The 18,602-nt window shown below is 31.9% G+C and overlaps 2 protein-coding genes across 4 annotated transcripts; both read left to right on the top strand.

The window, feature by feature from the left end:
• On the top strand, window positions 1-6,284 carry LOC117905904 (single-stranded DNA-binding protein WHY2, mitochondrial). Its single transcript, XM_034818773.1, has 8 exons — window positions 1-140; window positions 1,470-1,591; window positions 1,695-1,792; window positions 1,881-1,973; window positions 2,622-2,716; window positions 2,931-3,001; window positions 3,489-3,577; window positions 5,867-6,284. Exons 1-8 carry the CDS (start codon window positions 109-111, stop codon window positions 5,960-5,962), a joined length of 696 nt encoding a protein of 231 aa, XP_034674664.1. The 5' UTR covers window positions 1-108; the 3' UTR covers window positions 5,963-6,284.
• Window positions 6,285-10,145: 3,861 nt separating this feature from the next.
• On the top strand, window positions 10,146-18,243 carry LOC117907863 (tRNA-specific adenosine deaminase TAD3). Of its 3 annotated transcripts, none has more exons than XR_004650071.1 (10): window positions 10,146-10,254; window positions 10,379-10,430; window positions 11,260-11,333; window positions 12,829-12,950; window positions 13,687-13,769; window positions 14,421-14,520; window positions 15,338-15,793; window positions 16,162-16,274; window positions 17,200-17,431; window positions 17,564-18,243. XR_004650071.1 is itself a non-coding variant. In XM_034821533.1 (10 exons), the coding sequence occupies exons 1-9, from the start codon at window positions 10,179-10,181 to the stop codon at window positions 17,378-17,380; spliced, it is 1,257 nt and encodes a 418-aa protein (XP_034677424.1). In that variant the 5' UTR covers window positions 10,146-10,178; the 3' UTR covers window positions 17,381-17,413; window positions 17,461-17,557. The 3 variants fall into 3 exon arrangements, 1 of the variants encoding a protein (XP_034677424.1); XM_034821533.1 differs by lacking the exon at window positions 17,564-18,243 and adding an exon at window positions 17,461-17,557 and having other exon boundaries at window positions 17,200-17,413; XR_004650072.1 differs by having other exon boundaries at window positions 10,215-10,254; window positions 10,379-10,425.
• Window positions 18,244-18,602: the final 359 nt, after the last annotated feature.

Raw genomic sequence — 18,602 nt, 5'->3', positions numbered from 1 at the left:
GACAATGGTGTCTTTCTCTCACTAGATTCTGTGTCTCTATCCCTGGAATTTGGGCTTCTCTCTAGAATCTGTGGATTTGTCTCTCTAGAATTGTGTCTCAGTGGAAAGATGATGAAGCTCAAGCAGTTGTTACAGTCCAGGTATATGTACCATACTCGAGCTAAAACCCTAGTTTGCAGTTTTCACTACCAATGTTTGTTTCCCCAGAAAATGAAACATTTTTGGGATAGGAAATATTACTGTCTGGAATGCTGACTGCAGAATGAAGAAAAGTTAGATGTATAATTGACCGTCGGTTTACTTGCTGAGAAAACGGAGGAAATGAGAGAACTTTCTGTAGTTAAGTTGGGGTTTTGCTTCTTGTACGTCTCCTGGAATGGAACATTTTAATCTCTCTATGTTCCTGCTTTTTCTCTGTAAACAAACGGCAGCAGGGAAAGTGGTTGTTGGGTTGCCTGGGAAATTGAGGGAAACAGAGTGTTGTGAGATGTTTAATGGTGTTTTGGTGTTTGAAATATTGAAAGGGTGTGTTAGTGAAGCCTAATTGCTGCATGGGTTGTGTGGAGATTGTTATTTTGTAGGTTTGGATGCTGGAAAAAGAATGTAATGTGAAATTTTGTTTTCTTTCTTTTTCCTGTATTTTCGCAGTAAACAAACATCTATACAGCACTCATAATAGCTAAAAAGACATAAGGTAGGAAATGAACGTGGGAAAGGATAGGTTTCCTCAATGAAGAACCGGGGAAAACCATGAATACACATGGACCACAAACCTCTCATGGGAGTGACAGTTCTGCTAGTTGAGCTGCATGTGCTGCTTATATCTTAGATGTGTTGGTGTCTGTGTTTGGTTGGTACGCAAGTTGCACGGATTGGCCCTGGTTAGCTGAGTTTTTGCAGACTTGGACAATTATTTTTAATACTTGAGTTGTGATTGGGTTGAGTTTTCTAACTTTTCTTTACCTGAAATCCTTTCAGGTTAAGCTTAGGTCAAGAATTCAGGCAACCTATGCACAAGATGACCTTGATTTAATATTTTGTATAATTTTTATAATTTGTACTATCATATATGATAATATTCATTTTATATGTTTTTAGCTAATTTTATTAAATTTAATTATATAATGTACCTTTTTTTTTTTTCTTTTTGTTATTCTCTTGAAATGTTGTATCATTTATTTTTTAAGCTTAGGCATAGATGCATGAAAAATAAAGTTACAAAAAACCATTATATGTGAGTTTAACCCAACCAGTCCGAACTCGTATCAAACTGACAAATTGGATCATATGCGTCAACTCTTGCCTATTCAAGGGCCTTAAGCGTAAGTTGATGTTGTTCCTCACAAAAAGACTAGACAACCCAGTTAAATTTAAAACTTTTGGTTCCCTTAGTTTCTCTAGTCTTCTGCTTATTAAAAAATTCTTTAACTTTCAAGTCTATTACTTGTTTTTTTTTAATTTTTAAACAGGACCCATTTGTCTGAAAATCTTTTGCATGGGAAACCTGGTGATATTAGAAATCCTTCATGGTTGCATGCTTTTACATCTCGGGTTGGCCTTTCAACTGCCACAGACCATTTTGCTGATAAAGGTATCCATGCATTAAGTAAACATTCTTAAGGTCTTTTCTTCATTTTTGTTCAAATGATAACCTTTTCTTGATCACTTGTATTGTCTTGTTTCCGGCCCTGCAGGAAATTACCCAGACCGAGTATATGCTCCTTATTGTGTTTACAAGGGCAAAGCTTCATTGACCGTGTACCCTGTTCTCCCAAAATTCTCTAGATTGGATGTATGCTTGTGTTTCTCAATTTTGATTTCTTGTGCTTCTCTTTATATTGAGTTGAATAGCTCTCGACTCCATTCATTTAATTGCATAGTCTGGAGGTCTGAAAGTTGATCGCCATGGTGTCATGATGCTGCAATTCTCACCTGCTGTGGGTGAGCGCAAGTACGACTGGGAGAAGAAGCAGGTGAAAAAAAATTGCCTTTATGTTTCACCTTGGCATTCTTATTTAATCAATAAAGGACCTGGAGCATGGTAGTTAATTTAGACCTTTGTTCTTTGAATTTAGAAGACATTTATACCCTCCTTGAAATTGGTCTTATTTTAGTTGTTTCTCTCCTTATTTTCCCTTTTTTCTTTGCACTAGTTCTTCCTTCTCTATAATATATTCATTTGTTGTAAGAAAGCACGGTAAACCCCTATATGTGCATGGATGGAATCCAGGTTTTCAAATACTTTATTTGGTCTGAGGATGCAAATGTTGGAAATGTTTACAACCTTCTTAAACCTCAGCTATTCAATACATATTAGTTCATCCAAAAAAATTCCATGATTTCTCTCTTTATTAAACCCTCATGTATGCATGCATAATATCCATGCTTTCGATTGTTTTAGTTACTTTGAAGATGCATTTGAAGAAATGATAACTGAGTACCATTTCAAAAATATCAGTTATCAGATACATGTTCGTTCACTCAACAACTCCACAATGTATCAGTTATTGGATACACGTTCCTTCACTCATCAACTCCACAATCGATCTCTCTCCCTACCTGTGTGTATTAATGTCTGTGTTGTGAGAGTGGCTTTGACCAATTTAATTGGCATTTTGTAGTTCTTTGCATTGTCAGCCGTAGAGGTTGGGTCTCTATTAAGTTTGAGTCCTGGAGGTGGTTGTGAATTTTTCCATGATCCTTCAATGAAAACAAGGTTAGTCCTCTGACATACTATTTTTGTGGAGCATGTGTGATCTGTAGACTGAACTTGTGATGGTTGTTTTGTTTGCCTCACAAGAACTATTTTACCTTATCCAAGGTTTTAAATAGTACTATGATATTATTGTAGTCTTGCAAGCTTCCTCATATTGGTGTGTTTCTTAATTAAATAACCATCAGTGGATTGAACAAAGCATTTTCTGCTACAGTAATGCTGGTCAAGTGAGGAAGAGCTTATCAGTTAAGTCTATGGATGGTGGTAGCTATTTTCTTTCTCTGTGTAAGCACCCTTACACCGTATATTTGTGTTTGATTTGTTCATACTTGAATTTTCTATATATATTCTTTTACTTGTGGACAACTACTCTGCTTTAATATTTAACTAGTTGCAAGTTTGTTTTTATGAAAGTGGACATTCTCTGTTCTAGTTCCTGTTGATTCTTCTTGCAGTTACTTTGCTACGAGAACTTATTTATTCATTTTTCTCTCTCTTTTTATTGTCCATATACAGAGTTGGCTGAAATCTACATTTGGTTTGTGCTGTTACTAGTATCACATTGTATTTTGCTATCATGGTTTCATTTAGGGGATTTATCAAGCTATCAAACTTGGGCTTGCATGTAGGGACAGTGACTTATGCTTATTCTAATTTATATACAAAGTTTTGGAATTTATTGCTCTAACAATGCCAAGTCTCCATTATGTCCCATAAACTTGTAAGCTTGTCTAATTAACTTTTGATTGTCTTATATGACATTTGGTTGCAGCTGTTGTGAACAATATTCAAAAAACCAATGAGCGCCTTGCTGTTCCTCTCACAGCTGCAGAATTTGCAGTGATGCAGACAGCTTGCAGTGTATGACATTTGAACCTTATGTTTTTATCTACCTTGCATTTATTCTGCATTTTTTTGATCAATTATACAACATTGCTTCCTTATTTCTTATAGTTAGTAAAGGGGAAATTCTTGAAAAGATAAGATTTGTAGACTATATTTGGTGTCAAAGGAAACTCCATAAACATTTTGCATCACTATCTCTCTTTCCCCAGTTTCATCTACTGGTCATCAGGGCTTGGTTTTTGGCTTTAAGCGATGTGAGATGAACTTTAAAGCATTAAATCCTCCGTTTGCTTAAAATATTGGTAGCCTAGGCTTGTTTTCTTGCAGTCTATGAAAGGGTAGTTGATATTAAGGTTCACAGATGGGATAAAGAGGTAACTCAGCTATATTTTCAGGCTCAGTGTGATCCAAAACTAAAGGACAAGGCCAAAAAATTGATATATTTTTGGACAGAAGTAAAAGGAAAAGTTTTTAGTGCTATGTTAGTGAAGATAGGATCCAGTTTATGGCCAAAAGCTAAAGGTTTAAGCGAATACTTGCTGTGGGTGAAATTGTGTGCATCTCAGTGTGGGAAATAATAATATCTGCTATTCCTACCGCTACAAGGAGTCATAGTAGTAGTCATACCAGGAGGAGGCGGGGCTAAAAATGTTAGAATCTTATGCTTTACTCATTAAAATCTTATGCTTTGCTTACCTTTTCCCCTTTATTTTTAATCAGAATAATGGTAGTCAATGTTTGTGATGGATGATCTGAAAAAATTATTGCGAACTTAGTAGGAACCTGGGAAACTCAACAAACATTCCAGGAATGAACATATGTGCAAACTAGTTAGGAATCTGGGTAACTGGATAACCATACCAGAAATGATCATATTTCCTAGGCTTTTGTCCTCCACCCACCTTTTCTGGGAGATGGAAAGGAATAATTCTCTAGGAAGATTCTTTTCCTTGGGCACACAATGACCTTGTGACCATGAGTGCTACAGCTTTAGTATAATATGGTAGACTTGATTTATTTTTCACTGCTTTACATAGGAGGTTTTTCCCTGATAGTGTCTCTAGTGGCCACATTAGCAGCCTGTTGTCCCTATCCCGGTATCCCACCATTTGGGCAATTAAGGTGTTTTTAGTATGCAGGAATTGGAGGGAGTAGGAATAGGAATGAACCTGATTCATTAAATCATTTTTTAAACAAAAAAGAAAAAAATCAAAATGTGTGCAAGAGTGGGCTTTGGTGTCCATGATAATGATTTTTGGTTTCTATTCCTATTTTTAATAGGTAATCTAAATTCATTAATAAATGAGAAAAGGAATTAGGGCATGTTTGACAAGTTTTTGAAAACAATTGTCAAAAACAATTTTTGAGAACAGTTCTTAAAACTGTTCTCAATTTTTGTTTAGGAAACTGAAACATAAAAAACATTTTTCTCAATTCATTCTCTATGAAAACAGTGTACTCCCATGTATGATATAACAGGTTCCAAAGTATTAAAACATAATATTTTGAAAAAATTGTTTTTGGTTTAAATTTCATCAAATATGTTTCTAAGTTAAAAAACTATTTTATGTTTTTTATATGCAATATTTTTGTTAAAGAATAGAAAACTTGCAAATCAACAGGCCTTGTTTGGGATCATTTTTGAAAATAGTTCTACAATGTTTTCTAAAACAAAAATCTGCTTGAAAACTTGGAATGGTCTCAACTCGTTTTCTATATTTTCAAATATATCTTAAAAATAACATTTTTAAATAGTATTTTGTTTTTAATCATTCTTCAAAATACAAGTGAAAACAACTTAAAACATTTAAAATATATTCTCAAAAGACATCCTATACTTTGATAACAATTGTCAAGTATTTTGATGTCTCAGTCTTTCCATTCTCAAAAACAAAAAGTTGTTCTTGAGAAGAGTTCCCAAACAACCTTAATTTCTCATTCCCATTTTGTATTCCAACGCTCCGAACATGTCCTCAGGAGTTACTGAGGCAATTGAAATTCCATTTATTGGTTCTGCTTATAAAGCAAGTGTTATGAAATCATTGCATAAATGGGTTAGGGTGCTCTTAGGTTTTGGTTCGGTGTCATTATTTGATTTTATTGTTTGGCCAGGTTGCAAGTGAGGCGAGGGTGTTGTTTTTTGTGTATCCCTCTTCTTTTTTGGCCTTTGGTGCCTGATACTTTTGCATCGTTGTGTATACTTTTGCATGCCCTATGTTAGACCCTTTTCGAACAACTGTTTATACCTATTAAAAAAAAGAAATCACAAAGTTTCCAAACCCAAACTGAAGCTTTGTTTTGCAGTTTGCTCTTCCCCACATTTTGGGATGGGATCGGTACATGAATCAAAAGCTACCAAGAACAGAAGCAACTCCATCAACTTTAGAATGGGACAGATGAAGTAATTCAGGACTTATATCCCATCTCCCTCTTCCTTCTATTACCAGGTTCTACCCCATTTGATTTGCCCTTTTTTTGTCTTCTTTCAGAAGAAATGCTACAATTTTAGCTCTTCATTTAGCCAGTTATGGTGACTTATATGAATGATGGCCCCAAACAACCGTCATCTTAATTGTGACTTCTTTGGTTGAACTCCCATATTTCCCTCTTTTGCTTGTCTCCTCGTCTTGTTTTTGGTGGTTAGAAGCTTCTTGGGTCAGTATTTGGTGCCCTTAAAAGAGTTGGTTTGGGAATGATTTTAGTTATAATGCTTTTATTTGTAGCTTCTTTTGTTAGGAGTGCTCCTGTTAGAAACCCTTTTAAAATAATGGCTTATTGTTTAGACATAAGTTTAAAAGAAAAATGTTTGGCTATTATATTTTGGAATGTGTTATATAGTGAAGAAGTGACTTTTGGAGGAATCATCTTCAAACTGATTATTTAAATATTTATAAAATTGTTAAATATCTAAATTATGTAAGAAATTGTTTTTGAATGTTAGAATATCTTTATGGAGCACGGTTTTAGTAGTTTTAGGAAGTATTTTTAATATTTTTAATACTTTAAAAGTAAAAAATTTCAAGTATTAGAAATACCAAAAACGTTTTCAAGAATCATTGTCAAACATACTTTAAATCTATATGACTGTGTTTTTAGAAAACACTTTAACATAAAAGTGTTTTTAGAGGAAAAAGATGTTGATCAAACTTTGAAAATGTTTTAAAAAATTAAAAAGCTATTTATAGTATTTTATTTTTACTAACACTTGATAAGGGATTTTCATTTAGAGACTATTTTTGCTAAAAATGCTTTAAATCAAAACATGGTCAACACAATATGATCCTTGTCAAAAATCAATATTGACAAGGCTGATGGAAGATGTTTGGTAGTGATTTTAAAAAGTATTTTTATCATTTTTAAATATTATAAATATTTTTTAGAATCATTATCAAATATAATGCTTTTTACGAAAAGAATTTTTAAAATCATCGTGTTTTTAAGAAAAAGAGCAATACTATCAAGACAGTCTAATCTGTCAAAAATCAATAAGAAAGCTCTTTTCTTTTAATTTCATTTGTCCAATCCTATTTAGACACGTGTAAAATAGAGCATTTACATGTAAGAACGTGATGGTTCATCTAGGGTAGGAAAATATGGTGTGAGACTAATAAAAAAATTTAATTCAAAATTTATTAAAGCTAAAATATAGAAATTTCTATTTAATTAAAGTTTTAAAAATATCATAATTATTTTTTTTAATAAAAATATTTTTAAAATATAATTTCCAAACATCAATTTCAATCACTTTCCTCTTATTATTATTATTAAATGTTATGCCATACAAGCTTTTAGCATGTGAACACAAATATAAGTAATTAAGCACTCATCCCTTTCCCCAACTATTACATGTAGGAGTTTGATTGATATCCAGAATAATTTTAGTAATACCATAAAAGGAGTTATGTTTAATGTTTTTAGAATTAGAAAAGACATTAAACCGAAGAAGTTATCAATTAATGATTGAACTGTTTTCAAATTATATAATTTATATACTATATAATATTAAAAGTAGTTATAAGAAATTAAAAAATATAAATATAATTCAAAAATTTAATAATATTTTATTTTTATATTTGATATTTTCAAATTTAATGAGTTTGAATATATATATATATATATATATATATATAAAATTAAAAGTAGTTATAAGAAATTAAAAAATATAAATATAATTCAAAATTTTAATAATATTTTATTTTATATTTGATATTTTCAAATTTAATGAGTTTGAATATATATATATATATATATGCCAAAAATTATATATCTTATTATTTTTTAATTTTAAAATTATTATATTATTCAATTTAAATTCTTTTTATAGTTATCATCATAAGATTTAATAAGCAATTAAACATTTATATTTATTTAAGAGTTTAAATTAATAAAATAAAAACAAAACAAAAACCTAATACTACATTATATATTATAGGATTTTACAAAACTTAAAAACGGAGAATCTCACTCTTTTATTTATTGTTACATTGACAATTTATGCAAATATTAATTCCGGACAATTTCTACCACTTTTCATAGAACGCATCCCACATCTACAATTTATAAAACCATTGACAGTTTATGCAAATATTAATTCCGGACAATTTCTACCACTTTTCATAGAACGCATCCCACATCTACAATTTATAAAACCATGTGTGGGACAATTTATACAAAGTGGAATATTTTATACAAATATTAAAAAATTAATTACCATAAATATCAGGTGAGCCAGACACCATTACCATAAATTGGATCGGGACCATGGATTTTTTTTTCATATATCCATTCCTCATCGTGAACTTATACAGAGACTAAAAGATTAACTCTCATAAAGTCGGGGTGAGCCCCATAAATTTCAGGTGAGCCAGCCCATAAATTTCAGGTGAGCCAGATAAGGGCACAAACAAATTGCAAAGCATGTATCCCATTAGCATGATTGGGAAGAAGAACATGCTTGCATTTCTTGATGATTTTACTATTTTGAATCTTAGTTTTCATATTCAAATTTCAACATTAACTAGACTAACTTTTTGTTATGGTTTCTTCCAATATCTCAAGATTGAAGTTGAAGTGAGGTTTGTAAAATATTTTTAAAAATAAGTTATTGTTCTTAAAAATAAAAAACTCTGTTAAAGATTGGAAAATTACGTTTTATAATTTTTTTTGATGAAAAATAATTATTTAAAATGTTATTTTAAAATAAGGTATTTTCTAAAAACATATTTTTGTTATATTTTATTATTTTACTTAATTTTTAGGATTTTTTTTTAAAATTATTATATAAGTATATAGAATAATCAAATATAAAGTATTATAAATAAAATTTATTCTTTAAAATCATTGAAAAGATGTTGAAAATATTTTAGTTTCAAAAATAAACTTTTGTTTTAAAAGATATAAGAGAAATTGGATAAAAAGCATATTCATATTAATAAAAGTGAAAAATGAAAATAATGTGATAGGGAAAATTGCATGATGGGTCACAACCTTTTTATGTTTTTTATATATACATTTTACTTGCTACATGCTATTTCATTTTGAAATTTTTTGAGGATGGAAGTAAATAAGATACTTAAAAAGAAAATATTAGGCTTTATTTGAAAAGTATTTTTAAAAATAATTATGAAAATATGTTTTTATTTTTTATATTTTTTATCATTTCCTATACTTTTATAATTATTTTTTAAAATAATTAAAAGATGATATTTAAAAACATTTGTTTTTTGTTTTTAAGAATTGAAAATTGTTCTTTATTTTTTGGTTACGAATTATATATATATTAGGAAAAACAAAAAAACTATTTTAGAAAAAAATTACCAAACTATTTTCTAATTTTGGTTTTAGGTAATGATTGATATCAAAAGCAAAATTATAATTTAATATTATAAAATTTTAGTTAAATATTAAATAATTTTTATAAAAATTTAAAATAGTTAAAAATTAATTTTTATTTTTATAGTGTATTTTTAAGTCATAAATATTTTTTACAACATTATCCAAATATAGAAATCCTTATTAATTTTTTTAAAAATAGGTATTCAGGAAATACATTAATAAAATAATAATAATAATAATGACAAAGTTAAATACTCAAAATTCCTTTAATTATTTAATTAATTTGGTAAAATTTTAAATATAATTCTTAAAAATTAATTTTGTAAAATAATTAACGATTTTGTTTAGAAACTCAAATATGTGATATAGTTTTTTCATTTATTTATGAACTTTCATATATATATATATATATATATAATTTATTCTTTATATGAACTTTTAATATAAAAAATATCATATTTTTCATACTTTAATAATTTATTATAATACCATACCAAACACTTAAAAACATCTTAAATTTTATTAAGATTTAAATAAAAATATTAAATAAGAAATAATATTTAGTTTTTCTATTGAGTTAAAAAATTACTTAAAATTAAAACATTTTTTATTAAAATTTTATTTAAAAGTACTTTATAAGTTTAAAAAACATGTTCTTTATTTTTTTTTTTCAAATGGAAAATAAACTAGATTTAATTATTTTATAATAATGACAAGTTCATTTTCCCTCTTAACTTACAACCTCAAAACCCTAGATACATCCAATCTCACAGCAGAGACGATGATGGAGAGGGCGAAGTGGGAAATCATTCACATGCCAGAAAAGCCACCTGTTTCACCCACCAATCAACCCACTGGTTAGTTAGTTTCTCTATCAATTCTCCACCTTTTTACAATGCTGTTCTCATGGTGTTGATGTTTTTAGTTTTGGTTGAAATAATCATTGAAAACACTGCGTTTTTTATCTTTGCGTTTTTACAGTGGATGTGCTTGCTTCAGTGATTGATCCTAAGCTCGCCAACACACTTGTAAGGTGGTTTCTTCTTTTCTATTGCTCATAGTTTCATGGGGTCTGCTGTTTGTTCACATTTTCTTGAATTTTGAGTGCTTTTTTTTTTTTAATAATCATTTTCTTTGATGGATTGATGGGTAGTTGGTGTTATTTTTATTTTAGAGGAATTAATTTTTCTAATTTAGACAGTTATGTTGTGAAATGTTTATCACATCTTTGAAAAAGTATGCTAGAACCCTTTCATTTCACAGTCCAGAAAAAAACCCAAAGAGATTCGGTGACATGATCATAATACTTTACATTGAATTGGAACAGTTTGGAAACTAAATGCCTCTTTGTTGCTATATGCCAATTTTTTCCTTGTTGGAAACTCCTTTATTATCGGTACTAACTTGCAGTGTTTCTTCGTTTTATATACAAAATCTGAGCTTCTTGTTTTTCATGAGGGTGCCTTACCTTCCTATAGTCTCCTTAATAGTATCTCAAATTTGATACACACATCTTTCTATTATTAAAAGAAAATAATTTAACGTATTCAACAGAACAAATGGCATGTTACATTCATGTCATTAATGTAATAAAAAATGTAAAGTAAAAAAAAAAAAAAAGTTATGGCATGTTCTTAGTGGGCATCTGTGAGTAAATTTAGCCTGTAACTCAAAAGACAACAATCTATGAATTAGTAAACTAGTTTATGGGTATGTTTCTGCTGTTGTTTTTCTTATTCTTTCAGAATTTCCTGGAATTTATAATTTTTTTTTCTTTCGTAAAAAAGTTATGACATTTTCTTGATGGGTTGTTAGGCTGTTGCTGCTTTTGAATTAATTTGAATGATTTTGTATCTTCTTAGGCGATTAAATCAAATAGCACCGCTGGAAAATTTCCGCCATGTGAAACGGATACAAAAGAAGCACATGCAGGGAGGTATGACTGCTTGATTTATATTTTTACTATTTTGCCTATAACAACTGAATTTATGAAGCTACTGCCCTTTTATGGTTTTAGTATGATGTATATTTGCAAATAACCATAAAATAAGGAATACATGAAGCTATTTAACTAGATCATTGGTAAGACTTGATATGGGTTGGTTTATGTGTTGATGTTGTTTGACCTTACTTTCTTTTAGATTCTTGGGGGAACTGGTGGAAAAGAATAGGGAAACAAGACTTTGATGGTTTATTTCTTTTACAATATTTTTTAAGATTTTCCTGTGTGTTATTTTAGATTAATGGAATATCACCTCAAGTTAGATAGTTATGTTCTGATAAAAAAAAATGGTTAGATAGATATGTTAGGATAGTTCAATGGAGGCTTATGTTCTGTTTAAACTCAAGCAATGCAATATCTAAGATTTTAAAATTTAATTTCTCTTTCTTTTATTTTGTTATCTTCAATTATATTTGTTGTTTACTTGTTTCAGGCTAGATTCAATTTTAAGAAATCAGTAACTGTGTTGATTATTGGTGAAATTTAGGCGAAGGATTGCATTTTGATTCTAATGTTGTAAATGAGTTGTAAGATTGAAAGAAGAAAAATTATGAGATCTAGGAAACTTCTGAATGGAGCTGTCTCAAATTTGAAGAATGGCCAAATGGGTGGAATTTAAAAGAGAATTAGTTGGTAAACTTGGTATTGTATAAATACCTTTTTGGCATGTTCTAGTCAACAGGTTTCTAGAAACAGAAGATATAGGCATGGTGCTCATAGGCTTCCTTCAACTTTATGATCCATGGCTAAGCAAAATTATTTTATGAGATGCAAGTGAATTCTGGATTAGCTTGTTGGTGCTTCTCGAATGATTAAGAATTCTAGCATTTGAAAATCTAACAGAGGGTTGAGATTTTGGTGCATTCACTCTCTCTCTCTCTCTCTCTCTCTCTCAACTTTATGTGGTGAATGTCATGGCATATGATTTAATACATGATAGGGGCCCTGTCTATAGCTGAACCCAAGCTGTTAAAAGTTGTAAGGCCTCGTTGAAATTTAGTGGAGTTTAAAAGAAACTTGAAGGCAACTGAGGTTTTTGGGGCCTTGCGGGAGTGAAGAATGTGAAGGTAGGGATTATGTGCTTTCAAAATTTGAAGTCATTCTTGTCCGCTGTTTAGCAAATATAATATATGTTGTTTTTGAAGATCCTGATTACTACCTTCTTTTTATAATTTTTAATTTGAAGTTAACAAATATATTAAAAATGGTATAGCAATATAAATGCCATGAAATAGAACATGAAGCCTTTCGGTTGTCTCAACCTGTGGCAGGATTATGTGTTATTTGCTCTCTAATTTTTTCTTTTTTTCTGGGCACTATGTCTTCTTTGGAAAAGAATTAAGTTAGTCCTTTTGTTCCAATTCTTTGTCTGCATTTTATATCATGTTAGTTCTCATAAAAATGATGTGATGATTGGATTATTTGGCAGGAAAAACACAGTTAGCCATAATCTTATGTTTAGCTTCTGAAAATGAAAATCCACTGGACGGCATACCAAATGATGTACTCGAGCTAATCAATTCCTACCAGTTGAGTGCTTTCATTACAAAAGTGGGTTATCCTTTTGCCTTGTAATTTTCTATAGTTATTAATAATAATGCTCTTTTTAAGTAATTAATTATCAACATAACAGTTAAATAATGAAGCCATGAAGAACATAACTTGCAAATTGGTTAGCAACTATGACAGGCTAGAGGATTTTTTCCCCTCGGGGTGGGGGATGATAAAAAACAGAGAATTAGCATGTAAATTCAGTTGTTGTTGTTGTTTGTTTGTTTGTTGTTTTTGTCCTTAATCATTGTAAATCTAGTTAGAGTCGTTTTTTATTTTGTTGCCCTTAGGTTTTGTCTTCTTGCTTAACACATGAGAAAAAAACTGTTTCTAGTTCTCTCTCATGTAACTGCCCCAGGCAATGCCTGCTCAACTGGTTGCACCTTTAAAATTTTTGCATCAGTCCCTCATCATATGATAGCCTTTCATGAATGTCAGTTTTGATTCTGTTTCTATTAAATATATAAAACTATTATCATGTTTTAATATTTTGGTTCAATTCTTTCTCTTTTAGGCTTAAGGATTAATTTCTGCTTTTAACTTGCTCAAATTTCCTACATTTTTAAAAATAGAGTAGAAAAAGTTGATCATGCGCTAGCAATGCTTCTTGACAATATTTCTTGTAATATGATGTTTTATTGTTGTCTTCTACTTATGTCCTTCTAACCTTATAAGACTGGCTTTGGGTCCTGTGAAGATACTCATGATTTTCTACATGTCAATCCTTTACTTTTAGGTTTGCAAATATGCTGCATTATCGAAAGAAGAGTGGGAAGAACAATGCAAGCTATGGCCAACATCATATCATCCACCAACCTAGTAAGCTCTGATTCCTCTTTCTAAATATTAGGTTGCTTTCTGTTTGTTTGCTTTCTTCATGTTTTCTTACCACAGATTTACAACTGAGATCCATGTGACTTGTCTTCACTTTAATTGTAAATAATGCGAGCTTTATTATCCATGGAATGAGAATGATGAAGAGGCAAAAAAATCTTTCTAGAAAAATTTTCTTTTCCTTTTTGGAATGGTGGAGAGCAACAATTTTGGTAATGGAAAATGTCAAATCAAACTACAAGAGAATGTTGGTTTCTGGTGTTTTTTTTTTTTTTTTGCTTTTGACTCCTGTTTGGATGTTGCTCTCTTTGAAGTTGAGTTTATTTGTGGAAGATATTGTAGATGACTTTGAACTATGGGCCCTTGGGTAGGAAAACCAGTTTGTAGAACTTAAGGAAGCTTCTGCACAACCACTTGTGCATTTTCTTTTAAACTTATTTAGGAATTATGGCATTGGATGACACTGGTCCAACATATTATTGGATGCACTTGTTCCAATTGTTTTCCAGTTTCACCTTCTTGTATGGGCTAACAAGGATATATGTTCTTTCCATATTGCCCAGAACATCTTAAGAAGCAATGGTATGTTTTCAACAATCTTAACATATTCTGTGGTTGGTGTTGTTCTGATTACAGCAATATTGAGGGCATTACTGGATTTAGTGAAGAGGATTCACAATCAGTTTTCAGCTTCATGAAATCTGCTGTTAAGTTGGCAAAATCAGATGATGGTCAGGTAACTGTTTTTTGTTGGTTCCCTAAATGCAAAAACCATAAATGCAATTTGGAACCAAACCATGCCACAATGGTGGAACAACCGATGTATGATTCTACTAAACCAAGATTTTCTCAACTGTGGAAATTGGGAGAGAGTTTTACAGCTAACCATGTGGTAGATAGGCAAACAAGATTGTTGTCATTGTTTCCTCTCAAGCAAACAGCACAAAAGTTTGTAAATGAAAATAATTTGCTATAAAGGGAGCATGCTCATATGCTTGCTATGAGTTTCCATTTAATCTGTACCTTTTTTAAAACATCTGTCAGACTAGTTGGTAGAGTCTGAGCTTAGAATGCCTTTGCATTTGGGTGCACTTGCAGTTGAAACTTTTTCATCTTCAAAATTTCAATTCACTATGTGTTGATGTTTATCTTTCCCTTTGAACATTAAAATGTGTGCGTTGGCTAATTCTTTGGTTGTTTGGCAAGGAGATTTTGGTGTCCCTATGTGAGCCCACAGAAGAAACTAGTATGGTACTTGTACCGAATACTTGTCATAAATTTAGAGAATCAAAAGAAAGCTCATAGAACCTTGTTTAAATGGCATCCTTCATTTACTAGAAAATGTTGTTGCAAGGAAATTCCTTCACTGGATGATGGGCTGGGTGGGGTTTTGAAATAAACTGAAGTGTGAAAGGCATTCTATTTCCCTTACGAAGGGACAAGTTCATAAGTATGTCATTCTGTAAAGGAATTCCATATACCATTGCTCTGGCTTAACCTGCATCTATGTTTGGGGTTTCTGTCTGATCCTGCCTCTTCTGCTCACCCTGCAGGTAGTAAATGCTGCAGTGATAGTGGATCCATCAGTTAAACAGATAATTGTGAGTGCATGTGATGAAATCTGCTCTTGGCACACCCCCATGGACAAGACTAGTGTGGAAGCCAGTTGCCTTGAACAGCCAGACATTGCTACTTCCCAAGGTGTTGTCAATGGAGTAGTGAGCCATGAAACTCTGCTTTCAAAAGGTCCACCTGATGAACCCAAACAATCATATACTGGTGTTTCTTGTTTATATCCTTGGCGATGGGCTGAACATCAATCACATGCAAGTTCTTATTGGCATCCTTTGCGTCATGCGGCCGTTGTTGCTATTGAGTATTCAGCTGCCAGGGACAGGCGCCTTTTCCCTGGTTTGGGACAGATTGGCAATCAGTCTAACCAACTGGATCATACGCTATCAGCTTCCATAAGCTCTCAGGCAAAACGACAAAAGACCAATCTTAAAAAGGTGAGTTACTTTCCTTAAGCTTGTATTGAACAGTTTGGACAATACATTAGTATTCAGCCAACTACAGAAACCAAGAAATGGGGCTAGAGAAGCATATTCATTTATTTATTTGGAGCTAAGAACCATTACAAATTCTGTTTCATCGGAAAAAAACCAAGGGTGTGAGAAAATGTTTATTTTTGTAATGGCTTCATGTTTCTGTTTAGGTGCCAGAAATGGTTGCCATAATTTTGGGCCAAGGTGGTTGAATTTTAAACTGTGTATCACTACAACTTCATTATTATTTGAATGAATTTGTGGAAGTTGGGTGAATTCTCGAGTTTCAATATCTCTGACAAAGTTAGTATTTTTTTCTTATGCCTTTTTAGGTTGAGGATGTTGAGAAACTGGATGCTCATTGCAATGGGTTTCATTCTGATGCAGCCAGGCCTTATCTGTGCACTGGTTATGACATTTATCTTGTTTGGGAGCCATGTGCCATGTAAGTTTGTCAAACTGATCACTACTCTCATCCGCTTCTTTCAATATTGTTATTAAGCTATGTATTTGCCTCAGAATCTCCACTTGTTCCTATCTAGTTCAGAAATTAAGTTTGATTTGATTCATGATGATTAGCTACCAGGAAAAGAAGCTAAAATCAGGAATTGATAAGCAGAAATGCAGTAAAAATATATGTAGGAAATGGGAGCTAGAAATTATTTTAAATCATGTGTAGAATTTACAATGAAATATATGAGGACTAAATATAAACTTTAGATGATAGCTACCGGAACTTCTTATAAAGGTTTAAGACATTATGGGAAAAAAGAACAGCTTTTGAAATAGGCCCAATAGGAACCATGGATTGAATGAAGTGGATAGGCACCATGTGCAAAATGGTTAACAACCTCTTTGTGTTCATGCGTCCAGCTGCTTAATGCCTACTTGGAACTAGGACAAGTTGAAGGGGCCCTTAGATAGTTTACAAATTGTCTAATTTTCTTAGTTAAGGCAATACCACAATTTTGACATAGCTAAGGTAATATGACACCATTTTGGCAAACCTGAATGTCTAGGTTTGGTAGTGGAATGAAGGATAACCACACTAGTTGTGTTTCCCATCTTAGAATCAGGATCGACCACTTTCTTGGTCAGGTCTAGGTTCTCTGTTCCCTGCATAGAAATGGTGGAAATTTCCTCAGCCAGGATTTTAAGTGATGAATTTCCTTTAAATTGACACCAAACACACAAATTACTACATTCATGCAGAGTTAAAATGATTTTCATGTGATTAAGTGACAACCAGCTGAAATATGAGTTTGATCATGAAATTGTCATCAGCACACTCATGGAACCTTTTCATTTTCTCTTTCAGATCATCTGCATGTCTAGTTTTCTCATATTTTGCCTTGTTTTTCTGATTAAAGGTGTGCAATGGCGCTGGTCCATCAAAGAATTAGGCGTATCTTCTACGCTTTTCCAAATCCCAATGCAGGTGCACTGGGCAGTGTTCATAGACTTCAAGGGGAGAAAAGCTTAAATCATCACTATGCTGTTTTCAGAGTTTCGTTGCCTGAAGAAATCCTTGATGGAGGGGTAAAACTTTAGTTGCAGCAACATTTATGAATTACCCAAACACAACTATCAGCTTTTAAACAGGTAACTCTTGTGCTGGTCCTGCTAATTCTCAGGATCACCATTTCAACATCCATATAAACCTCACCTGACTCTGTACACCAAATTACTCATATAGAGGAGTTGTATGTTGAGCTGCATTCTTTGTGATTGTAGGGTTTGTTTTGGCTGCGCATTATGGTTAACCTGGGACCCCTCCAGCTTATTGATGCATTTTTAGCCTGGGAAGAAATCTGATCTTTGATCCTAGCGTGGCTCTTAACTATGGCTGCTGTAAGCCCTTCAAGATAAACCGGGTATACAATCATTCAGACACCCAGAAGAGATTTTTTTTCTGACTGTTTTGGTGAATATGGCTCTGGATGATCCATTGAAAACAAACCATTTGCAGAGAACCTCCATTCCAGAGCCAAGAGAGTTGTTGACAGAGGGCATTCTGAGGGTTTTTAGCCTTTTTCTTGGTTCAATATTTTGGGAATTGCCTTCCCATGGCACTTTGTTCACTCTGTTGTAATATCTATCTCACCCCAGAAATCCAAAAGATAGAAAAGATGAAAGAAAAATTTAGTCCAGAATGAGATAGATGGTCCAAGCTGTGCAGCTGGTAACCCTTACAAGTGACTCACATATGATCCAGGGTGATTTCGATCATGGTTTTGCAGTGAGCGCTTTGCCAAAATGTTGGACACCCCCTATGTTGCCACCACTAGAAGGTAAAACATGACTGTATTTGAGACAATGTTACACAGTCCATATATCGGCTGAATAAGATTAAAGTGAAATAGCTATGAAAGATGTTGTGATGTGAAAGTGACTAGGAGTTCACTTGGGACTGATTTTTGAGGGGATTAGTAAGACTTCTTAATGCTTTGAGGGCTAAATATTTAAGCCTTGCCATAGATCAACATTTTTGCATGTCTGGAAGACCATCTTTGGTTCCATAAAATTTGAAAGAAAATGAAAGATAGATTTAAAATGAGTAAGTTATTTTTATATGTTTTTTAAATTCATTTATCTTATTCCTCACTAATTTTTAAAAATATAAAATAAAATTATAATTAATTTTATTTATACTTGAGTTTTTTTAAACTAGTTTTTATAGTGAGACCAAACCAATCTAAAAAAAAGTACTCACTGAAATCGGGTTGTTGGAAAATTCTTTATATATATATATATATATTTTTTTTATCATGTA

The sequence above is a fragment of the Vitis riparia genome, chromosome 18, assembly GCF_004353265.1.
Source record: "Vitis riparia cultivar Riparia Gloire de Montpellier isolate 1030 chromosome 18, EGFV_Vit.rip_1.0, whole genome shotgun sequence".
Classification (NCBI taxonomy): Eukaryota; Viridiplantae; Streptophyta; class Magnoliopsida; order Vitales; family Vitaceae; genus Vitis; species Vitis riparia.
Note: the sequence above shows the minus strand (reverse complement) of the source record. Positions and strands in the feature narration are given on the sequence as shown.